This window comes from Anopheles moucheti, chromosome 3, assembly GCF_943734755.1.
Source record: "Anopheles moucheti chromosome 3, idAnoMoucSN_F20_07, whole genome shotgun sequence".
Taxonomy (NCBI): Eukaryota; Metazoa; Arthropoda; class Insecta; order Diptera; family Culicidae; genus Anopheles; species Anopheles moucheti.
This window is the reverse complement of record NC_069141.1, coordinates 39,035,790-39,054,208: the sequence shown is the minus strand read 5'-3', so window position 1 is coordinate 39,054,208 and position 18,419 is coordinate 39,035,790. Positions and strand designations below refer to the sequence as shown.

At 45.3% G+C, this 18,419-nt stretch overlaps 2 protein-coding genes and 1 non-coding gene across 10 annotated transcripts; all 3 read right to left on the bottom strand.

Moving 5' to 3' along the window:
• Positions 1-68: 68 nt before the first annotated feature.
• Positions 69-16,462, bottom strand: LOC128301157 (nocturnin). Of its 8 annotated transcripts, none has more exons than XM_053037497.1 (7): positions 15,777-16,462; positions 3,808-3,966; positions 1,506-1,738; positions 1,348-1,431; positions 1,120-1,241; positions 335-1,054; positions 69-260 (listed from the first exon to the last, which is right to left on the bottom strand). In XM_053037497.1, the coding sequence occupies exons 2-7, from the start codon at positions 3,876-3,878 to the stop codon at positions 90-92; spliced, it is 1,401 nt and encodes a 466-aa protein (XP_052893457.1). In that variant the 5' UTR covers positions 3,879-3,966; positions 15,777-16,462; the 3' UTR covers positions 69-89. The 8 variants fall into 8 exon arrangements, with proteins under 8 accessions (XP_052893457.1, XP_052893461.1, XP_052893458.1 ...); XM_053037501.1 differs by lacking the exons at positions 3,808-3,966; positions 15,777-16,462 and adding an exon at positions 9,838-9,969 and having other exon boundaries at positions 335-509; positions 585-1,054; positions 1,348-1,413; XM_053037498.1 differs by lacking the exon at positions 15,777-16,462 and adding an exon at positions 9,838-9,905.
• On the bottom strand, positions 9,005-9,076 carry Trnap-agg (transfer RNA proline (anticodon AGG)). The gene has a single exon. It is a non-coding gene; the product is annotated as a tRNA-Pro (tRNA).
• A 468-nt stretch (positions 16,463-16,930) lies between the features above and the next one.
• Positions 16,931-18,419, bottom strand: LOC128302496 (m-AAA protease-interacting protein 1, mitochondrial). The gene is made up of 3 exons (XM_053039331.1): positions 17,991-18,419; positions 17,618-17,913; positions 16,931-17,551 (listed from the first exon to the last, which is right to left on the bottom strand). Exons 1-3 carry the CDS (start codon positions 18,417-18,419, stop codon positions 17,416-17,418), a joined length of 861 nt encoding a protein of 286 aa, XP_052895291.1. The 3' UTR covers positions 16,931-17,415.

Genomic DNA, 18,419 nt, shown 5'->3' with positions numbered 1-18,419 from the left:
GCTTGCTAGCTGACGGCGGTAAAATGACTTTCATGGAACTGAAACCGACCTCCGACGCCGGTACTGGCATCCATCCTATCCGACTTGAACTACAATTGATGATTCGGTATCGAGTTGGAATCCTCCGGTGCTATAGTGTCCGCTGCAGGCTTTAGTTCGATGTCGCATACGAGCGAAAAATGATCGGAAGGATATTGGAAGCTAGGAGTGCGATCAACGCCGATTTCTTCGCCGGAAGGGAACATTAGACAGTTCTTTACCTGCAATTGATTTTAAATCGAGAACATCCGGTATTACTTTCAACTGAAAGCTACATTATTCCTGCCCCACTTACCGTCAACTTTTCCTTGGAATAAAACACATAATCGATCGTATGGCAGACTTCTCCCTCTTCGCGAATCTTCCACGTGGTGTACGGTGGTTCGTATGCAGCCGACTGTTCCGCCTTCGTCCTGACCCCATTGGAGAGTCCACACTCGTCGTTGATACTGTGCGCTGATCCAATACTGCTGCGGCTACACCGTTCGCCCGGTTTCGTGTTCAGTGCGTTCTGATTGTTCTCGTCCTGCGATTCCTCAGCCAACAGATCCGAATACGCGCTAGCCAATCCGAGCGGTTTATAGTTCAGCACCGTGCTATAGATTGGTTCGATCGGTTCCGCATTAAAGTCACCGCATATTATTACTGGTCGATTTTCCGCAACACCATCGATAAAGTATAGCAGATCCTTGCCCTGCTCATTGCGCAGCTTCGACAGCAGTGCTCCTTTCCTTGCCTTCAGATGTGTGGTGGTCACACAAATCTCCTGGCGCGTATCACGTGTCCGCAAAACAGCCGCTATCGCTACCTGATTGCTTTGAACACGCCACACCTCCAGCACGCGTGTAAAATGGTTAACCATCTCGAGCCGATCCTTCTTGTAAAACACGGCACAACCGTCCGGACCATTGTTACCATTGATGTACAGACAGGGCGAGTCAGGTTTGGGGAAGAACACACCTTCATAGTTTTGTGTGCTGAGTATCTTTTGCAGAAATTTGAAGTGATCTACCTCCTGAGCAAGAGATAAACAAACGATTCGTTAAGCCGTGTCGAAATCGTTCGCGCATTATATCGTACCTGCAGACAGATGATGTCGGGATCGTTTTGTACAATTTCTTCAATAAGCTGATATCGTCGACAATCCCACGTCAGTGCTTCCAGCGGACATCGGACGAATCCGTCGTTGTGCATACCGAGCGCTGCAAAGATAAACAAGCGAATCGAACAATTGCGTCAGTTAACACCGTAAGTTCGAAAGTAGATCTACTGGATCCTCGCTTTGAGGTGGAGGAACACCTTGCTTACTTTGTGAGAGCATGTTCCATTGAAATATTCGTAACTGTGAAGCGATCAGTGATGGTTCACTGCATGCTGAAAACGGAAAAGAAGCTGCAATTAAGACCTGCTATCCATTCTCCGCGTTGGCAGTAATCATTGTACACAAAAGCATGGTTTCCACTTACTCTTGGATATAGAATCTAGGTGGAGCATTTTGAACCCGTCCGTCAGATCGGTGCGGTTTATGTGATCGGTTGGTTTGAGAAATTTGCGCTTCACCAGCGGTGGTCGATCGTCACCACGTGCTATCCGGCAGTATTCGACGAGATCCGGCACGGACATACCATCGGTAATTTCCAGCTTATCATCCTGATAGTCCACGTTTTTGATTTGGGGAGCGGACGTGAATGAGCCCATTCTGTTGCGTGAAGGTGGAAGAAAAGCGAAATGATACACATTATTAAACTGGAGCTCCTCTGCCACTCCGCAACGGTTCCGATTTAATGATGGGTGTTGTAAGGTAAGTGCCCACTACCTTTGCAGCATCACCCGCTGTAGATGACTTTTCTTCAGTGCCCCATTCATTGGCACACCTCCACGAACGGAGGATGGCTTTTCGGTAAGCTGAATCTCACTGCCCGTATCTAGCATTGTTTGCGAATGTGCACGTCCGAATTCTTCGACAACCAAACCCGCACTAACCGAACGATCGCACTGCTAGACGAACACGTACCAAACACGGTTCTGGATGATCTATGATAGCGTGCGCGCATATTCCACCTTACAACAGCCGAGATGGAAAGAGTCCGGGTGTGGTGGTGCTGATCTATGTAGATCCTCAAGTAAGATGCGCTAGTAATTCAATTCAGTGACCCCTGTTAAAATGATACCACACATGCTTATCACGATTCGGGAGACTTTCTATGAAAGAGGGTAAACAACATATTTTGCTTAAAATATGCAAATAATTATCGCCCATTTCACGGCATAGACGCAAGCCAAACGTGGACATTTTGTGTAGATCTGTCCGATTCCGGTCTGTGAGCAGCTAGTTTAACAACAAAAAGTAAATATTCGAACTGTTTCTTATCCTTTTAAAAAATCGTTTTAACGCATCTTTTCGTTATTCAAGATTATTGTTCCTGAATGTTCCTTCACTCGTGTCGTACAAATTGGATGGGAGTACACAATGTGATAATTTTGCAAATTAACAACCAGACGTAAATGTTGGTTGTGTTTTAAAAAATTAAACCCAGTGAAAGTGTTGGCTCGTGTTGATCACGATCATGGCGGGTCCAAAATTGGCCATGTAAATACTAGTCCCGACTACAAGTACAGTCACACAATTCAACCTACCGTCTTATATTACACAGTATCACAATAAATAACAGACATAAATATCCCATTCAACCAAAAAAAAAACACGTTTCATAATTCAACCAACATTAACAGCCACTAAAATTGGCAGGATCAACTGAATTCGAAGGTCAAGGTAAAACAACCGACCCCGGGCCAAAGTGTGGGTGTGCGTGTGTCTTTTAAAAAAAGTGAGCTGTAAACATTTACTTGCGCTAGTGCAATTGTGATTCAATGTTTGATCGATGAAATGATTTTTTTTATTCGCATCAGCATGAAACTATTTTTTAACTTTCAACTTTGGATCGTGTGACGCGGGAATTCGATCTCGTCTGTTGTGCCCGCGAACGAACCTGCAACAAAACAAACGGACGATGATTACAACATCCAATGGGCGGTACACGGACAGCAGGTGCGCATTTGTTTGGCACACACGGAAAAACGACCGAAACCATTCCCAAAGTCCCACGCAATCGGTGGCAGGCGTTGTCCTGCGTGTCCTTATAATGTCCGCTATTACATCGAATTTGCACAAACTGCGTAGAAACAGTGGAGCTGTTTCGAGATGCAAAAAAAAAGTACAATCCAAACAATCAAGTCACAAGCACACTTTTCGGGAGTTGGAACTCAATCAGCTCGAGGTATTCGCAAACGGGCACACCGATTTCACCAACATGAACTTTTATTTTGAATGTTAAGTAAACGTCGATAGTGATTATTATTGCACCTTTTCCTATTCCACAAGTACGCACACACACGCACGACAGTAGTCAACACACGGCCGATCTTCCTTCTCATCGAGCACCGAACCGATTTTGCCGTGTTTCTGCACCGCAAGAAGAATCGCGATTTGCGGATCTGACACAGCGTCCGTTTACATCATCTGCTTCAGCGGCTCGAATGACAGCGGGCGAACGGAGCCGAAGTTTGACAGTGGCGCCGGAATGGAAACATTTCAAACTTTCGCCCTGGTGCACCGATTAGAATCGTATTTCAAAGGTCGTTGAATTCGCTCGACGCGTAATATTTTTCATTACACAGTTTTAAAGGGCATGCGATGGTAATTTCGAATAAAACTCTAAACATAAAACATTCCTTCCTAAAACAAACACTTTCTCTACCTTCAATTACCTGGGAATGAGAAGCAAATTCTTGAATCGCTTCGTTGTAAATACCCATGTCGTTCGAACGAGAAGATCCATTCTGGCGGAAGTTGAACACACGTTAATTCTCTGTGTGAATCACGTTCGCTTTGATTACTTTTGCTTCTTCTCGATTTCTTCGAGCGTGCTGTTTGTAAGAGGGAAAGTTATCTTATCGTTAATATACGAAAGTTTGCGTTAAATTAAGTGAATAACAATAAGCATTTATGTGAACCAATAGTGACAAATCAGTTTGCGTTTATATTTTCGACGGAAGTATTGTCTTTCTTGTGTTTACTCAATTTGTTTACTGCCAACTTTTGGTGTATATCCCGTAATTACATGTTACGCTTGATCATTTGCCCAGGAAGAAACCACAACTGAAGGAAATCACTTCGTTCTCGCTCGCTAACGCTAGAAGTATTCCTCCAAACACGTGTTATACTTCCGCAGCTTACGGGCAAAAAAAACTCACCAACGGCAGTAGCGCTAATGTTGCTACAGGATCATGTCATTGCCCCGACCGTCCACTGAACCTTCACATTTATTCGGATCGATCATTACGTCGCGTGGACTGTTGTCCATCAAACAGATGACTTCGATCATCAACGATCACGCTGGTACACGAAAGTGAATGGTTTTTACTAAGTTGGCCAAATCGGCACACCACGTCTAACCAATGCTCCAAAAGCCAAATGACGCAATGTCGATCGACAGGGAATTCCAATTTTTTATTGCAGTTTGCAGACATTGGTACGCGCAGCGAAACGACCGGAACTGGAGCGATGTTGTGCCGGGCCTAATAATACGTCCGTTATGATACATGATCTCCGATGTTGGTGGCACCTGATCGGCACCTGTTGGAATGGAAGGGGTTATGACCTAGGTCACGACCTGAAGATCGCAATCTCCAACCAACGAACGAACGGTTTAGTGCGTCAATCTATGGAAGGGCTATGCCGTGCGGTGCACCCAAACGCAATAGCGTGCCCGGGCGCCATACGGATATGTGTACGGAAAGCACGAGTATGTTCGTACGCGAGTTGCATACAGTCATAGGCTTTGGAACCGGTTTTTTTTATGTCGTACCCATTGATTTACACTGTTTTCGTTCAAACAATGTTGTTTTTTTTTTGTTTGTTGTTATCAGTACATCAACATTGTGATACCGTTGATTGATGAGGTTACACGCTACAGTTAACTAAAGAGGAGCTGCATAATTGTTTTAACGCCTAATCAGTGTCTAATTCATCATAGTTGCATTCTGATTTAACATTTTGCAATATTGGATACTCCGAGTTTAATTGATTTCCTTTAAGAGTTTGAATTAATTTATGACAGTAGTGTAAGATGAAAGAGTCTAACCCGCTGCATTCTCTAGAGAATATACTACCAGAAAATAACCAATTTCATTCGATGGCACCACATGTATTACCACAAGTTCAACTAATAATTATAAGGACTTCTTGGGCGTAACGACCTTTTAAGAAGGCACATATGCCTCTGCTCATATCTAGCTTACTAATAAGGATGAGTTTTATTCCTACGTAGCCCGGATAGATCTCTTCTACGGGAGATTCTTCTTCTTTATCGGCACAATAACCTCAAGAGGTCTAGGTCTAGGCCTGCTAATATCCGGCATTCTTAGACTTTATTTCTTATCCCGCAGCCGGATAGTCAAGTCCTGCGTACAGAGACTTGGTCCGGATGGCGGATTTTGATATCAAAAATATAAAGATCGAAAAGCTTGAATAATGGATTACTTCAAACGATAAAGTTTTCATTAAAGAATTCGGGATTTGACAGAAAGAGAGTTAAAAGTCATTAATAAGGTTGGACAATATTCAAAGTTACCCAATACAGTAGAATGTCGACTATCGGGGACCGTGAGCTAACAAACGACAACCAGTAGAATACTTTTAACTTTTTCAACCGATCAACCGTTTGACCCGAGAGGAACTTGAGAGTTTTCTATAAAGTGTTCTTCAAGTAAACTCCCTGGAAAATGTTCCTTATTGTTACTAAAAAATCTCTTTTAATTTTAAGAACATATGAATACTTTTAAATTGGGCCCGTCATCTTCATCTTCAATTATTATACAAACAAAGCTGAAGAGTTAGTTATCCGTGGACATAAATTAAACGGCATGCGCCCGATCCGCATTTGCTAGGATAATCGACGTTCGACAGTACTTCACGTAGAATTGCCTGAAATCTAAAACTTCTTACGAAAACCAGAAAAAAACGAACGATACTTAGTTTCGGACCCAATAGTTACATCTACATTACTTGGTGAAATACGGTTAGTTAATTCTCACGATCACTTTCGATCGAAAACGTGCGCAAATATTTTCGGGATGGTCATTATGGTTTAAAAATATCTCAAGGTGCTGACATAGAAAATGCGCCATGAGCAATTGGCCGGTCCGGTTTCGCCGATTGCATCCCATCCAGCCATTTCAAGGACCGCCCTACGGATCGCGCGCACATGGGCATAGTTGTAATTTATTTTTATGGGCACCCCCCCCCCCCCCCCCTCCTCCCCTCCAACACTCACCACCTGTTGGAGAGGTCACGAAAACCGACAGCATTTCGGAAGAATGGTCGGCTGTGTGGCCGCCCGAGGGCGATCGTTTTATGGATCGTAGCCGTCCGGCTGGAGCGCAAGCGATCTTGCAAAATATCGTCAAGGTTGCGCGGGCCGACCAGAGCCGGCCCGGCTCTAACTGTTCATTTACATCTCCCATTCCGCTTCCGCAACGCGGGACACTGCACCTTTCACCCCACCGGTTTTCGGACCGCGGTACGGACGCGTCGATGCGGCCGGTCGGTGGGTGCATCGATCTGATCGGTGCATTTCTTCCGTGGATGCATTTTTTTGATTAACGATCGTGGTATGAGTGTACCGTTACTGGAATCGGGAAATCGATGCCTTCAGCTGGCGGGGAAATAACGTAGCAAATTCAGTACAGTACAGTCTCCCATCGCCCACTTCTCGATCCCGATCTTCAGTCACGATTGAGTGTGCGATCTAATGCTGCAGCGCCTGCTGGCATTAGTCAACGCCAATAACGGTAAGAACGCGCCGGGTAAACACAATGTTGGTGTTGTGCGTCGTGTTCTATTCTAATCGAAACCGACACAAAGCGTAATAAATTTTATTCGCCCAAGACGGAAGCGTACGGGCCTCGAACTTCAGTGCCGAAGGAATAGAAAAGATATTTTTGTTCTCTCTCACCTCTCTCTCTCTCTCTCTCTCTCTCTCTCTCTCTCTCTCTCTCTCTCTCTCTCTCTCTCTCTCTCTCTCTCTCTCTCTCTCTCTCTCTCTCTCTCTCTCTCTCTCTCTGCTGGTAACGGTTGTGTCTAACTTCCAACTTTGATCTTAACCCTTGGCAAACGTGCATCACCGAAGTCATCCAACGCAGGTGGCGACCTTCAAAACTGACCGATTCCCGGTTGTTTACGCCAAGATACAAAAGAGTCCGTCCGGATCACGTGGTGTTCGAGCCGCGATCGAACAAATGACACCACGTGCTCAGACGTAAAGTCCCTGAAGGAGGAGTACGGCAAACCAACAAGAACCTTACCTTCCTAAAAGATCCAATCAAGCAAAAAGCTCCCTTCGAATGACTCGTCATAAAGCAGAACCGAAATCCACAAAAAGCTTCACCGTAGGAGCAAAGGACGGAAAAACAAAAATCCATTCGAGTGGCAGAGTATCCCGAAATGACGAAGGGTAAAATATACCGCCAATGGTCAGGAAGAAAACCTTGGGTTTGCAGTACACATTTTGCGTCTTTGGACGATCAAAGACGTCGATTGTTTTGTTGCAAAATCGGGACAAAACACACCAACAACTTCGTGTTGCTTTGCTTCAAAAAGAATGACAGTAAAAAACCTTCGGTGGAGGTTGTGTGATATAAATATAACTAAAAATTTCAAACAGCATGCTCAACGGTAAACACAGAAATAAATCAATTAAACTAATCGCCACGCTAGGTAGGTAGCGGGTTAATATATTATTTCCGATGGTTTTATTAACAACCTGCCGCCATGATGTCATTGTTTCTTTTTTGTCGTGATCAGTAAAAGCTCATTTTAACTTTTTTAGCTCACGAAAATCCAAAGAATGGTAAACAAACCTCAATTCTGACCGGTAGAACCACTCGATTGTGGCGTCTTTGGCGCCGCAGAGGTTAATGATCCTGATCAAAACATTAGCCACAACAATATTCGACAATGTCCGATTAGCACCCTTCTAGTTACAGGTGAACATTTGCATAATCCCTACTGTGCCGTACGCTTCGCCCATCGGGATTTGTTTGTTTTGGAATTTTAAGATGTTTTCTGCTTCACCTAATTCTGCCTAAACCGGTTGGAGTCAGATTTCGGACAAGCATTCCCCTATTCCCTTTCCAAAATATCCTCTCACTTTAACGGGAAGAATGCGAACATGGGGACAAAAAACAGTCAACACGTCGCAAAAATCTGCCAGCTTCGGTTCCGAACTCAAAACCAATGAATCATTTTACCTTGGTCGTTGTTGTGCGTGCTTTTCTAATTAAAATGCCATTACAGTAAAAATCGCCACCGCCACCTCAGGAACGACGGTACGACGAGGATGAAAGGGAAGGGAAGGGGCGCGGTGGTGGTTTGTTTATAACTTTTGGGACCTTTCGGCTTGCTGGGGGTTTATTTTTTCTCTCTCTCACTGATAAATGATGAATTTTAAGTTTGCTTTATTTTTGGAAACTTCTTGAAAACAACGCAAGACGTCATTTGGTTGTGAGATTGTCCCTGCGCAAATCGGACCCGCACGGTTGACTGAGTAGTACATAAGAATTAATGACACGAACCATCATATCCTAGGATGGGTGAGTAATTTCATCGGTTGGGCTATATTCTAGCAAACGGTGAACTTCTTCTATGCTCCAATAATGTAACCGGCGTCAAACCTCCTCTATATGAGGTAGAATATAATTGTTAGCAATACTGTTCACGGATGGTTGCCGGTGTTTGTTGATCGGTGACGATGTTAGTCAGCGAAACCGCGTAAAAATATCGTTCCCAAACAGTAGAAAATAAATACAAGCAGTGCAGTTTCATAAAACGTAACAAAAATCAATGGACGAACAATCAAAATGTTACGTCAAGACACGACACGACAATAAAAAACTTCCGGAAGGTGGGCTCGTCCGGGATTTGAACCCGGGACCTCTCGCACCCTAAGCGAAAATCATACCCCTAGACCAACGAGCCCGTTGAATGAACTGCCGCATAACGCCGTACAGTATCTACGCGCCTGTCGCACATGCGCCTACTTCGCTCTGCGCTATTGGAAAGCGGCACAAAAGCATAAATGCAGTGCAGAAGGCATAGCCCGCCGCGCTGTAACGTATGGGAAATCTTTATTCTGCACTTTTTCCGTTACGTTGCGCTAATAAAGTTACACAATGGAATAATGGTCCAATGGGTAAATAAAGGGTAGTTTAATGAGAGCAAAATGCATCCCAGAGGAGACGGATCAATTAATCTTTCACCTCATTAGCCGCACCGATCTGTCTTACACACAACGAGCAATCTGTCGTCACATCTTTTATCAACAAAGCACGGAAAATACCCAACTTCCCCTTTCATGGAGCCATCCTCCACACTGTCTTTTCGTCTTTGTGCACTTCCTTGCAAACGGTTCCTTTCTCGATTGCGAAATGCCATTTAATCATCCGGTTTTATTGCCCGGCGGATGTGCACATCATTGTAAGTGACTGCAGAAGTACACTGGAAAGAGCACCTTCACACTTGACAATCTATCGCACGAGAGAGAGAGAAAGAGAGAGAGCGTTCTAAGCGCAAAAAGGGTAAGAATATCCACAGGGACACGGACGCTTCCCTTTCTCTTTGTGAGCTGATCATCATCACCGCACGATTGCTGGTGACTGATCATGGTCAGTGGAACTGCGTTGAACATGGGATAGTAGTTACTGGTTCCCCCAAAAACGCGCTACCGTTGATATACGTACCTTACCAAGTACATGAGCAGTTGCCGCGGCGGAATGCAATCCAATTCGTCGATCGGTCCGGTACCGTCGGGCGGGTGGTACGGCTCACCGAAGCTGCCCTCCATTTCCAGCTTCCTCGCCGCCAGCCGTCTGTTGGCTGCGACCGGCGTCATCATCGACGCCTCGAAGATGGCCAACTTTCGCTTAAAGTACGCACGTGTGTCTTTCTCACTGGCGAACCGGCTCAGGTCGATTTCGTCGTCATCGGTTCGCACCGCAACGTGCGCACCCGCGGCACCGTCCGACTGTGCGCGATGGGTCGCCAGGACGCCACCGTCGGGGAACGAGTCTTTGCGACAGTTGCCACGCAGGAACCCGACCGAACCGTCCGGCAGCATCCGCGTGATGGTGCCCATTTTCTCCGTCAGGGCTTTCGGGCCAAACCGGCCCACCGGGAGCAGATCCATCACGCGCGCGCGTGTGTTCGGTTGTTGGGCGTAAAGGTGGGTACCGATATACAAAACAAAATCCCTGGCACTCTTATGCACTGCAGACCGAACCGATCACGGGCACTGTCAATCAGCGTTCAGGTGTCCTGAGCTAGCAAGAGGATAAACGTTCCAAGCGCCAGGTTTCACTCAATTAGTCACGTCTTTACCACGTTGTTATGTGTTTGCGTTATTGGACTACGCACGCGATTTGCTTTTTGATCGAACGTTCGCGTGTGATGTTCGCTAAACGACGGCCCACAAGTGACTGGCAGCAGCGCACCGAACGCCGAACTAGGCCCGCGTTCACGATCATGCCTTGCCCGGCATCGTCTCTAATGTGGACCGCGTCCGATGGGGGATATATCTAGCTTGTACACGCGTGTGCCTTTTTGTTTTGCTCCTCCACCGTGTGGAGTTTGTCTTTTTTGTTTTGTTTTGTTTTGTATTGCTGCTGCTGATGTTGTTCGCCGCGAGTATTTCGGGCCCGGTTCGCAAAGAAGTGGGACGCGTACGGGTCTCCACGGGGCCAATGGACGAGGGCTGGTGGTGGTAGCAGAATAACCGGCCGCCCAGATGTTTCGTTTCTCGGGGCGCTACGATACTTTCCCAAGATCAAGGTCGTTTCTTGGTTATAGCGACTGCTCGGGCTGATCGTGGTTCCGGTCGTTTCGCCGTACACCGAAAAGTAATAAAAACACGCGCACCCGTTCGTGGAATAGTTTCAACGCGATTTTCACTCGAAGGACATTTTTTTTACGATCATTCACAAGAATTCTTTCGTTCTTCCTACTTTCCTGAAGAGTTTTCCTATTCCCAATGGAAGCGAGTCGCTGTATGAAGCAAAAACTTGCTTTGCACTTGATCGCATCTAATCGATCTCGATATTGCACATCAAGATTCACCTTACGTCACTCGAGCTAATCCCACGGCACGACTAGGCACGATTTCAATAATCGATGTTGTAACGAATGCAAGGTTCGCTATGATTGTTTGTTTGTTCTGTTTGTTGGCGACCAATCGGCCAATCTTTGTCACGAACGGCGTGGCGTTTGCAATTCTGATCCACCACACCGCGTTCGGCCAAACGCTCAGGTCCCGATCAATCACGCTCAATGCATTAGGACGCATTAGTCGCCATCAGGGGAGTTATGATTATACAATGGCTTCTTCTCTAATGAATTGCGATTATCGCCGAGCTGGTGTGATATTACGTCCAATCGACACGGGTTTCAACCCGATAAGAATACTCCAATGGAAGGAAATGTTTTTTTTTTGTATTGATTCCACTATTATCGTTCCTAATTGCGGCCAATAACTTGTTCCTCACGATGCAAATCTGCAAACTTCCGTCATTTAGCCTGTAGCTTCTTTATCCCGACAAACAATGCTTCAATAACGTTTAGGAGTTGCACTTTGTTTGAAGCACGACTCTAAATTACTTCCTAAGCGTGGCACTACCTTTACATACGGGCTTCTCCTCACTTAACCACAACGCACACCAGTCGCTAGAAGAGCATCAAGTACTGAGCAACTGAGCTGAGCAACTCAACAAGTTTAGTGCGCGCACTAAATAAAAGCGGAAGAAATTAAAAGGCACCAACACAACACATTGCTTCCAACTTGCTCAACTGGACGTCCGTGGATAGGAGGGTGTAATCGGGTCGATGGTGTGCCGGTGGTACTTGTGCTCACTTTTGCTCAGAAGCTAGTGAACGCGTTCGACCAATATAGGAAAAGCGAGATCACAACGCGAGAGATCACTCGATCGAGAACCGAACTGTGATACTGAACGCGCACACGGCGCAAAGCATTGATTTTATCCATGTTTGTGATCAACGGTCTATGGCAAGGTTGAGAAGAGGAGGCACTGTAATCCCTCTAGAGATATCTCGTAGTCCTGTGATGCTGTTCTTCATGCTGTAAAGCGTGATCGTTGAAGATTGCGGGAGAAAAAGAGATAACACGGTTCGCCGCCATCACGGTTCAAAACGTGGGGAACAGCAAGAGAACTGTATAAACATTGGACATCGTGCTGTCCAGACTGTGCCTACAGAACGTCATGATGGATTGGGTTGAAGATGCAGGAACTGTATGTATAATTTGCATAAGTTGTTTACAGGATCGTGCTCGGATCTTGATCGAGATTGGATTAAATAGTTACAGGTAGTTGCGACTATACAGGAATACCCAGCATTCTCACGTGGTTCAAAGATCACACCAAACACCTCAAAAAATTCCAGAATATCTACCTCGGCCCGTCGTGTGTGTCGTTGCCCCAAATCGTTACAAATATTGAAAACAAGCTAAATCACGTAACAGAATCGTCGTAAACACCTACCGCTATGTCTACGACCAACCGACAATAACATACACCCGCTATCTCTTCCCCGGCTACGGTCAAGTTACTCCACAATTACTCTCGGGGGTTTCGGGTAAGTAAACAACGTGGCCCTGTAATGGCCATCTAGTGGCCGCTACCAGAAAAAACTAGTAGCCGCTTGAAGCCGGCTGTTATGCTTATCACCGGCATGAGCTGGCACAGCAGACTTTATGCCTCTGGTCATCGTCGATGCTCCATTTAGAAGGGTAGGAAAAGTCCCAATCAAATGTACCCACAGCAAACTGTGTGGGACCAGTAACATGGAAATCTGGAATGGCGCATGGTTTCTATAGAATGAACTATGGCACAAAGGAATTTTATCAAACGAGGAAGCTTCTCAGGCACTTGACGGCAGGTGTTCAAGAAGTGTGCGGGTGGACTACAGTTATCAATCTTTGGGGAAACAGAACGGTAACTCCAGTGAGGGAGGTCTGAGGCGATTCCTCAACGTCGCATGCATTATGAATCAGGTCACGTTTTTCTTGTTGGCCGTATGTCCACCTTCATTGTTCGTCCGACGGTTGGGACGATTTGATAAAAGTGAGCGCACCGTCACGATTATGCTTAATCACTTGCGCACGGTAGCGTTCTCTGTGCCGCATGGTGGCAACTGTTGCGGGTTCTACCATACATCAATACACAGCCCGTTTCACCTTGAAAACGAATCAACCCCTGGGGATCTCTTCTTCGGGAGCTCAGTCCTATTGCAGTAACAACTGATGGTGCATCAGCTTTCCGAATTCGATTGGACATGTTATCGGGCACGTTGAATCATGCCTGGATAGAAGCAGCACGATCACATTTCGTGTCCTGAGCTGTTGACGAAACATCAGCACGATATGAACAGAACAGAGATCGTTCGCGATCTTTCCTATCTGGTGCCTTTCATTTGACCGTTCCATCGATTGGATGCGTAATAATCAACGGATAGGAGCTGAGGTGAAACCCTTTTTTTTGTTTGTTCGCCTCCACTGAAGAGTCGTCCTGGGGAGATTACACACGATTAAGCTGAGAACGTTCGTTATCTTACAAAGTGCGAGGGGTTCTGTTTTTGCTTTCATTTCGACACCCGCTTTGAAGGTGCAAAAAAGCATATATGCTCCATCATCAACTTCAACTGCCAGACAGTGTCTGTAAGAGCTGTTGAAATTTTACTTTACTATGTAAATGACTCACTAATGAGGGGCACAGAAACAAGCGAGTCATTTGAGCGATGATTATGCACGATTCTTTTGTGGTGAAAAGAGTTTCCCGGGTTCAAAATACAGGATGCAAGAAAAATAAAACATAAAGACCAGAAGTAGCAAAAACCCAATATCAATTGAATCATTTTTTTTTCTTGCGTGTAGGTATAGTGATTTGCTACTATTAAGCAGCCAGAAGGTGTTGAGAGAACACACATTAAACAATTAAATGCCTTCCAATTACACACAGGCACTGCCGATTAATTATCGCGACGCGTCTTCTTACAACCGATGCCGTTTGAACCGGTTCGCGATGGAAAGCAAAAGAAACCTGCCAGACGGTTAAGTGCGCGATAAATTGCAGCCCTGACGTTCATTATTCCGATCGGCTCTTCGTTCATTCCAGCACAGTGGCGCGTACACGCAAACACGCGCGCGGGTGATGAATCGGTTTCCGCCTTCGCGCATCTTGATCGTGTTCCAGGAGGCAGAGCGACGTTCCGCTGCCGGGTCAAAGAAGGTGTGACTATATCGTAGGGCTGCTGCCTGCAAGTTGGTTGAACTTCCTGCTTTATCGTTTAGTTAGCGCCGCTGTTACTAATTGCTTGAAGGTCAATGGGAGAAGAAGTTTGCACAGGGAGAAAATACCCAACGAGTGGAGTGGACAGTGCGAAAAGAGAATGCTGGGTGGAGAATTTAATGCGCAATTCATAATTTTGCGGTATTTTTTTCTAATTTCAACATTCGCATGGTAGTCGAATCTCGGACAGCTCTACATGTTTGTGCCAATGTCCGGTTTTTGGAGATAACCTCTCGTAGCGGTGTAGGTCAAACTGAACCCACAACAAGCAGCGATAACAGCGCACCGTAGGCGTGCGTCCTTGGGAGTAACTTTCGGAAGTTTTGTTTTGGCAATGCGTTTCCTTGAACTGTGTTTCATTCACTCCCTTGCAGTGGAGTACTTGCAAGGGTTGGAGGTAAGTTCATTTTATTGAGCGTTGAGATTGATCTCAAGTTGATCATACTTCCAGAAACGGGATTGGCTGTCAGTAATAACGGAAATCGTTGTAACTCAGTTGTTAAGGGTACTTTAGTCTTGGCTAGAAGTTCCGCGCTACTAATTCTCGTGACATGAGGACACGATTACGATCGAGTACTTGCGTTCCCTCAGTTTTACAACAAAAAAGAGTTTAATGGAGCGATTGAGCTACTTGCTTGAGGCGAGAGCAATATGCCGAAAAAGGAAACTTGCACTGCTTGTTGATGAAGTCAGTTCAAACTCAATTCACTTCCACTTTACCGATACTTACTGATCGATACAGGTCACAACGACGCATTGTGATTCGGAGCGATGGGAGAATCTGGATTTTAAGAGCCTCGATCACTTTTTATGCTTTAAGCTTTAGCGTTAGCGTTCTTTTAACTTTAGATTCAAGATAAAAGATTCCATTTCTTCCTCTGCAGATCAGATTCTACTCACAACATTGAGCTACACAATTGACCGATCTCATATGTGATGGCTGCAGACCGGTTATAATAGCTCAGGTATCTGGCTAATAGGAAAACTGATAATACAGATGAATTGGCAGACTGATCGTAACGAAATTGAAATTTAAAACCGGCATTTTCGTCAGTTCTAACCGGTACAGACCGGCTCTGCGTTCCTCTGCTGGTATACAACGGACTCTGATAAGCCCGGTTCGTCGGTCGACATTATCAGTGGGCTTTTTACAAGCCTCAAATAAACACAAGTACCCTATGCAGGGAATAGGCACGCTCGCAAACCGTACGGCGTGTGTGAAAACAATGGCAGATATCCTTGGTTCAACAACGCGATTTGTCACGATTGGTTCACATGGTGCTAGTTGCTCAGCGAAATTAAAAAAAAACTGGTGCACTACTTACCTGTTGGCTCTGCTGGGTTTCAGAGAAATGGTCCTGTCATTACCGGTGATTAATCAAAACACACTGGTGAAGATTTACGGCAGCAAGATTGCAGTTGCTACTAAACTTATCACACCTGAAGCGTCAATCGGTTGATATCACCTTGACTCAGTGATCTTTCGACTTTGTTCCTGGCGTTTCTGACAGATGGTTGATATTATATTTAACACTAACCAGAAACTGCACACACGGCTCACTATGGCCACCCGGTTTCGGTGGCTTAAAGGAGCCACGAAGCTACGGAACCGCACAACCGCTCGGTACGAGGCGTTTGGACGAATTGAAACAGCCCGGCCGGTACTGGGCTCGTTCCAACTACGGAGGACCCACGGCTTGTTTCTTATCAGCTCCAGAGAGGGAAATTATCACCGGTCGGTGTGGTCGCGAGAATATACAGCTGATGTTGATGGTATTCGTTTCATGCAGGCTCGCGGAAGACATAATCAGTGAGTTGGTGTTTTTTTTGTTGTTACTTGCAAAGATCCCTCACAATACTTTCCATTACAGCTGTCCCTTGAGCATATATGCTAGTGCAAAAATTCATTCCATTGTGTCCAGTGCGCAGAGTTCCAAGTAAAGGGAAACTCCACTCGCGCCCGCTTGTAGTTGTAGCTGGACACAGTGCCTAAGTAAAAAAGAAAGTACGTAATATTCCATACGCCACGTTAGTGGGTCACACATTTGCAAAGATTGTGTGAATAGCTGTTGTGTTGTAATCATGTTTAGAAATGTTTGTCCTTGCTATAGCCTTTCAAGAGCTTCCAGCGGTCTTCTTCAGTCACGATCGTTGCGCATGAGAAGGCGTAAGATGATAAATATATGTTTACTATAATTACGCATCTTGGCGATGATTACTATCAGGAATAGCGGCAACAATTGCAAGATAATGCGCTACGCGTACGAGTATTCTAAGCGGAACTGGGCCGCACTGTGTGTGTCCATCCGTCGACAGGTGATGTTTCTGATATGATTAATCTAGCCAGACAGCACAAGTGAATGACGCAAGAACTGACTTGTGCGACTTGCAATTCAATGAACCGCAATTGCACTTGGAGTGGGTGTAAAAGAGCTATTCCAAACACATTACAAACTCAAATCTGGCCATCTGCTGCTCTTCGTGGTCCGTTTCTACTGCCTTCAAAGAGCAGTCCTTGGACTTGGGTAGCGTTTGATAAGAGTAACTATGTATTGCTCTGCTCTCGAATGGGTTTGATGAACTGTGTGACTGTTCTAGGTCACACAGATAAGTTTTCGTCAAAATTATTCAACACGAAATTGGTTTGGTTCAATGGTAGATAAACGGCATTTCACTAGCAATATTCAATCACTTTACATGTTACGAAGCTGGATTGGGCCAGTTTAACATTTTGCTGAACAACTCGTTTGCAGCGTTATCACAATATTGTCTTCAGTTTCTTATCGGAGATGATACTAGAATAGCCACTTGTCACATTTTTTTGCTTCACTAATCATCCTCAGAGGGGACAAAAACTTCTTCTTGTTCTTTATTGTTTCTACATACAGGACGTATTTGCGGCGCTGGTTCCCATCGAATTCCTGGTTGAGGTGCTTGTTGTTGTACATTAACCGATCGGTACGGTCATTCTTCGACGTAGTCACTTGGCTTGAAATGGTTCACTACATTCACAGTCCAGTCCGAGTCGACGCCTTTGGTAAATTCCTTGATAAAACGATAGTTGCAGATGCTTATTTTGTCCCGGAACTCAGGAAGAACGCTGTGAGAGAATGGTAAATCGATCACATTCTGATATCTGTACGTCCCCAATTGTAAACCTGCTTACCCAACGTTCAGCGGAACTGATTCACCACGTTCAATCATCCCTTTAAGACCTCTGAGCACGTGAAAAACCATCGTAATTTCGACGAACCGTTTCTGACTGTCATCGTTCGATTCATCAAACATGACGCCAACTTGGTAGGGAAACGAGAAATACACATCTTCCTTGTCCACTTGTATGTCATATCGTTCGGCTACGGACATTTTAGCAATCGACTGCTTTAGGTCATTTATCGCGGTTCGGTCAACCAGTCCTTCTAGTTGTTTTACCTCTCCTCCGGCAAGCGATGAGGATACCACCTATAATAATTGATTCAAACACAGTAGTATGAGCATTTAGCATGTCTGTACGCTATTATCTATGTAAACCAACAAACCTGCAGTGCTTGTTTCGCTCCCTGGATGAAATCGGGAAGAGCAAACTCACGGTCAAAGTACGGTCTGATAATAAAGTGAACCATTATCCAGTTGCGGATGGTTTTTATCACCGACGGCCACACCAGTTGCGGGAAATCCATCAGCGTTAGAGGTTTGCGAATCCGTTGCCGGGAAGATTGTTCATCGGTGGAATTCCATCGCGTTTGCACAATGTTGTGATTGTTGTTGTTTACCGTCGAAGAACCGCTGAGAAGACCGCTCGTGCCTGGTGACCACACGGCCGCAGTACGTTGAACATATGCGCCACATAATGGCAATTTAGATCCTACAACTTTGTGACTGTTTGCAATGCTATAAAAACGCGAAAAACTATGAAAACTTCGGGTAAATAGCTTGAACTTTACCACACCACTTTGAACAACAAACAT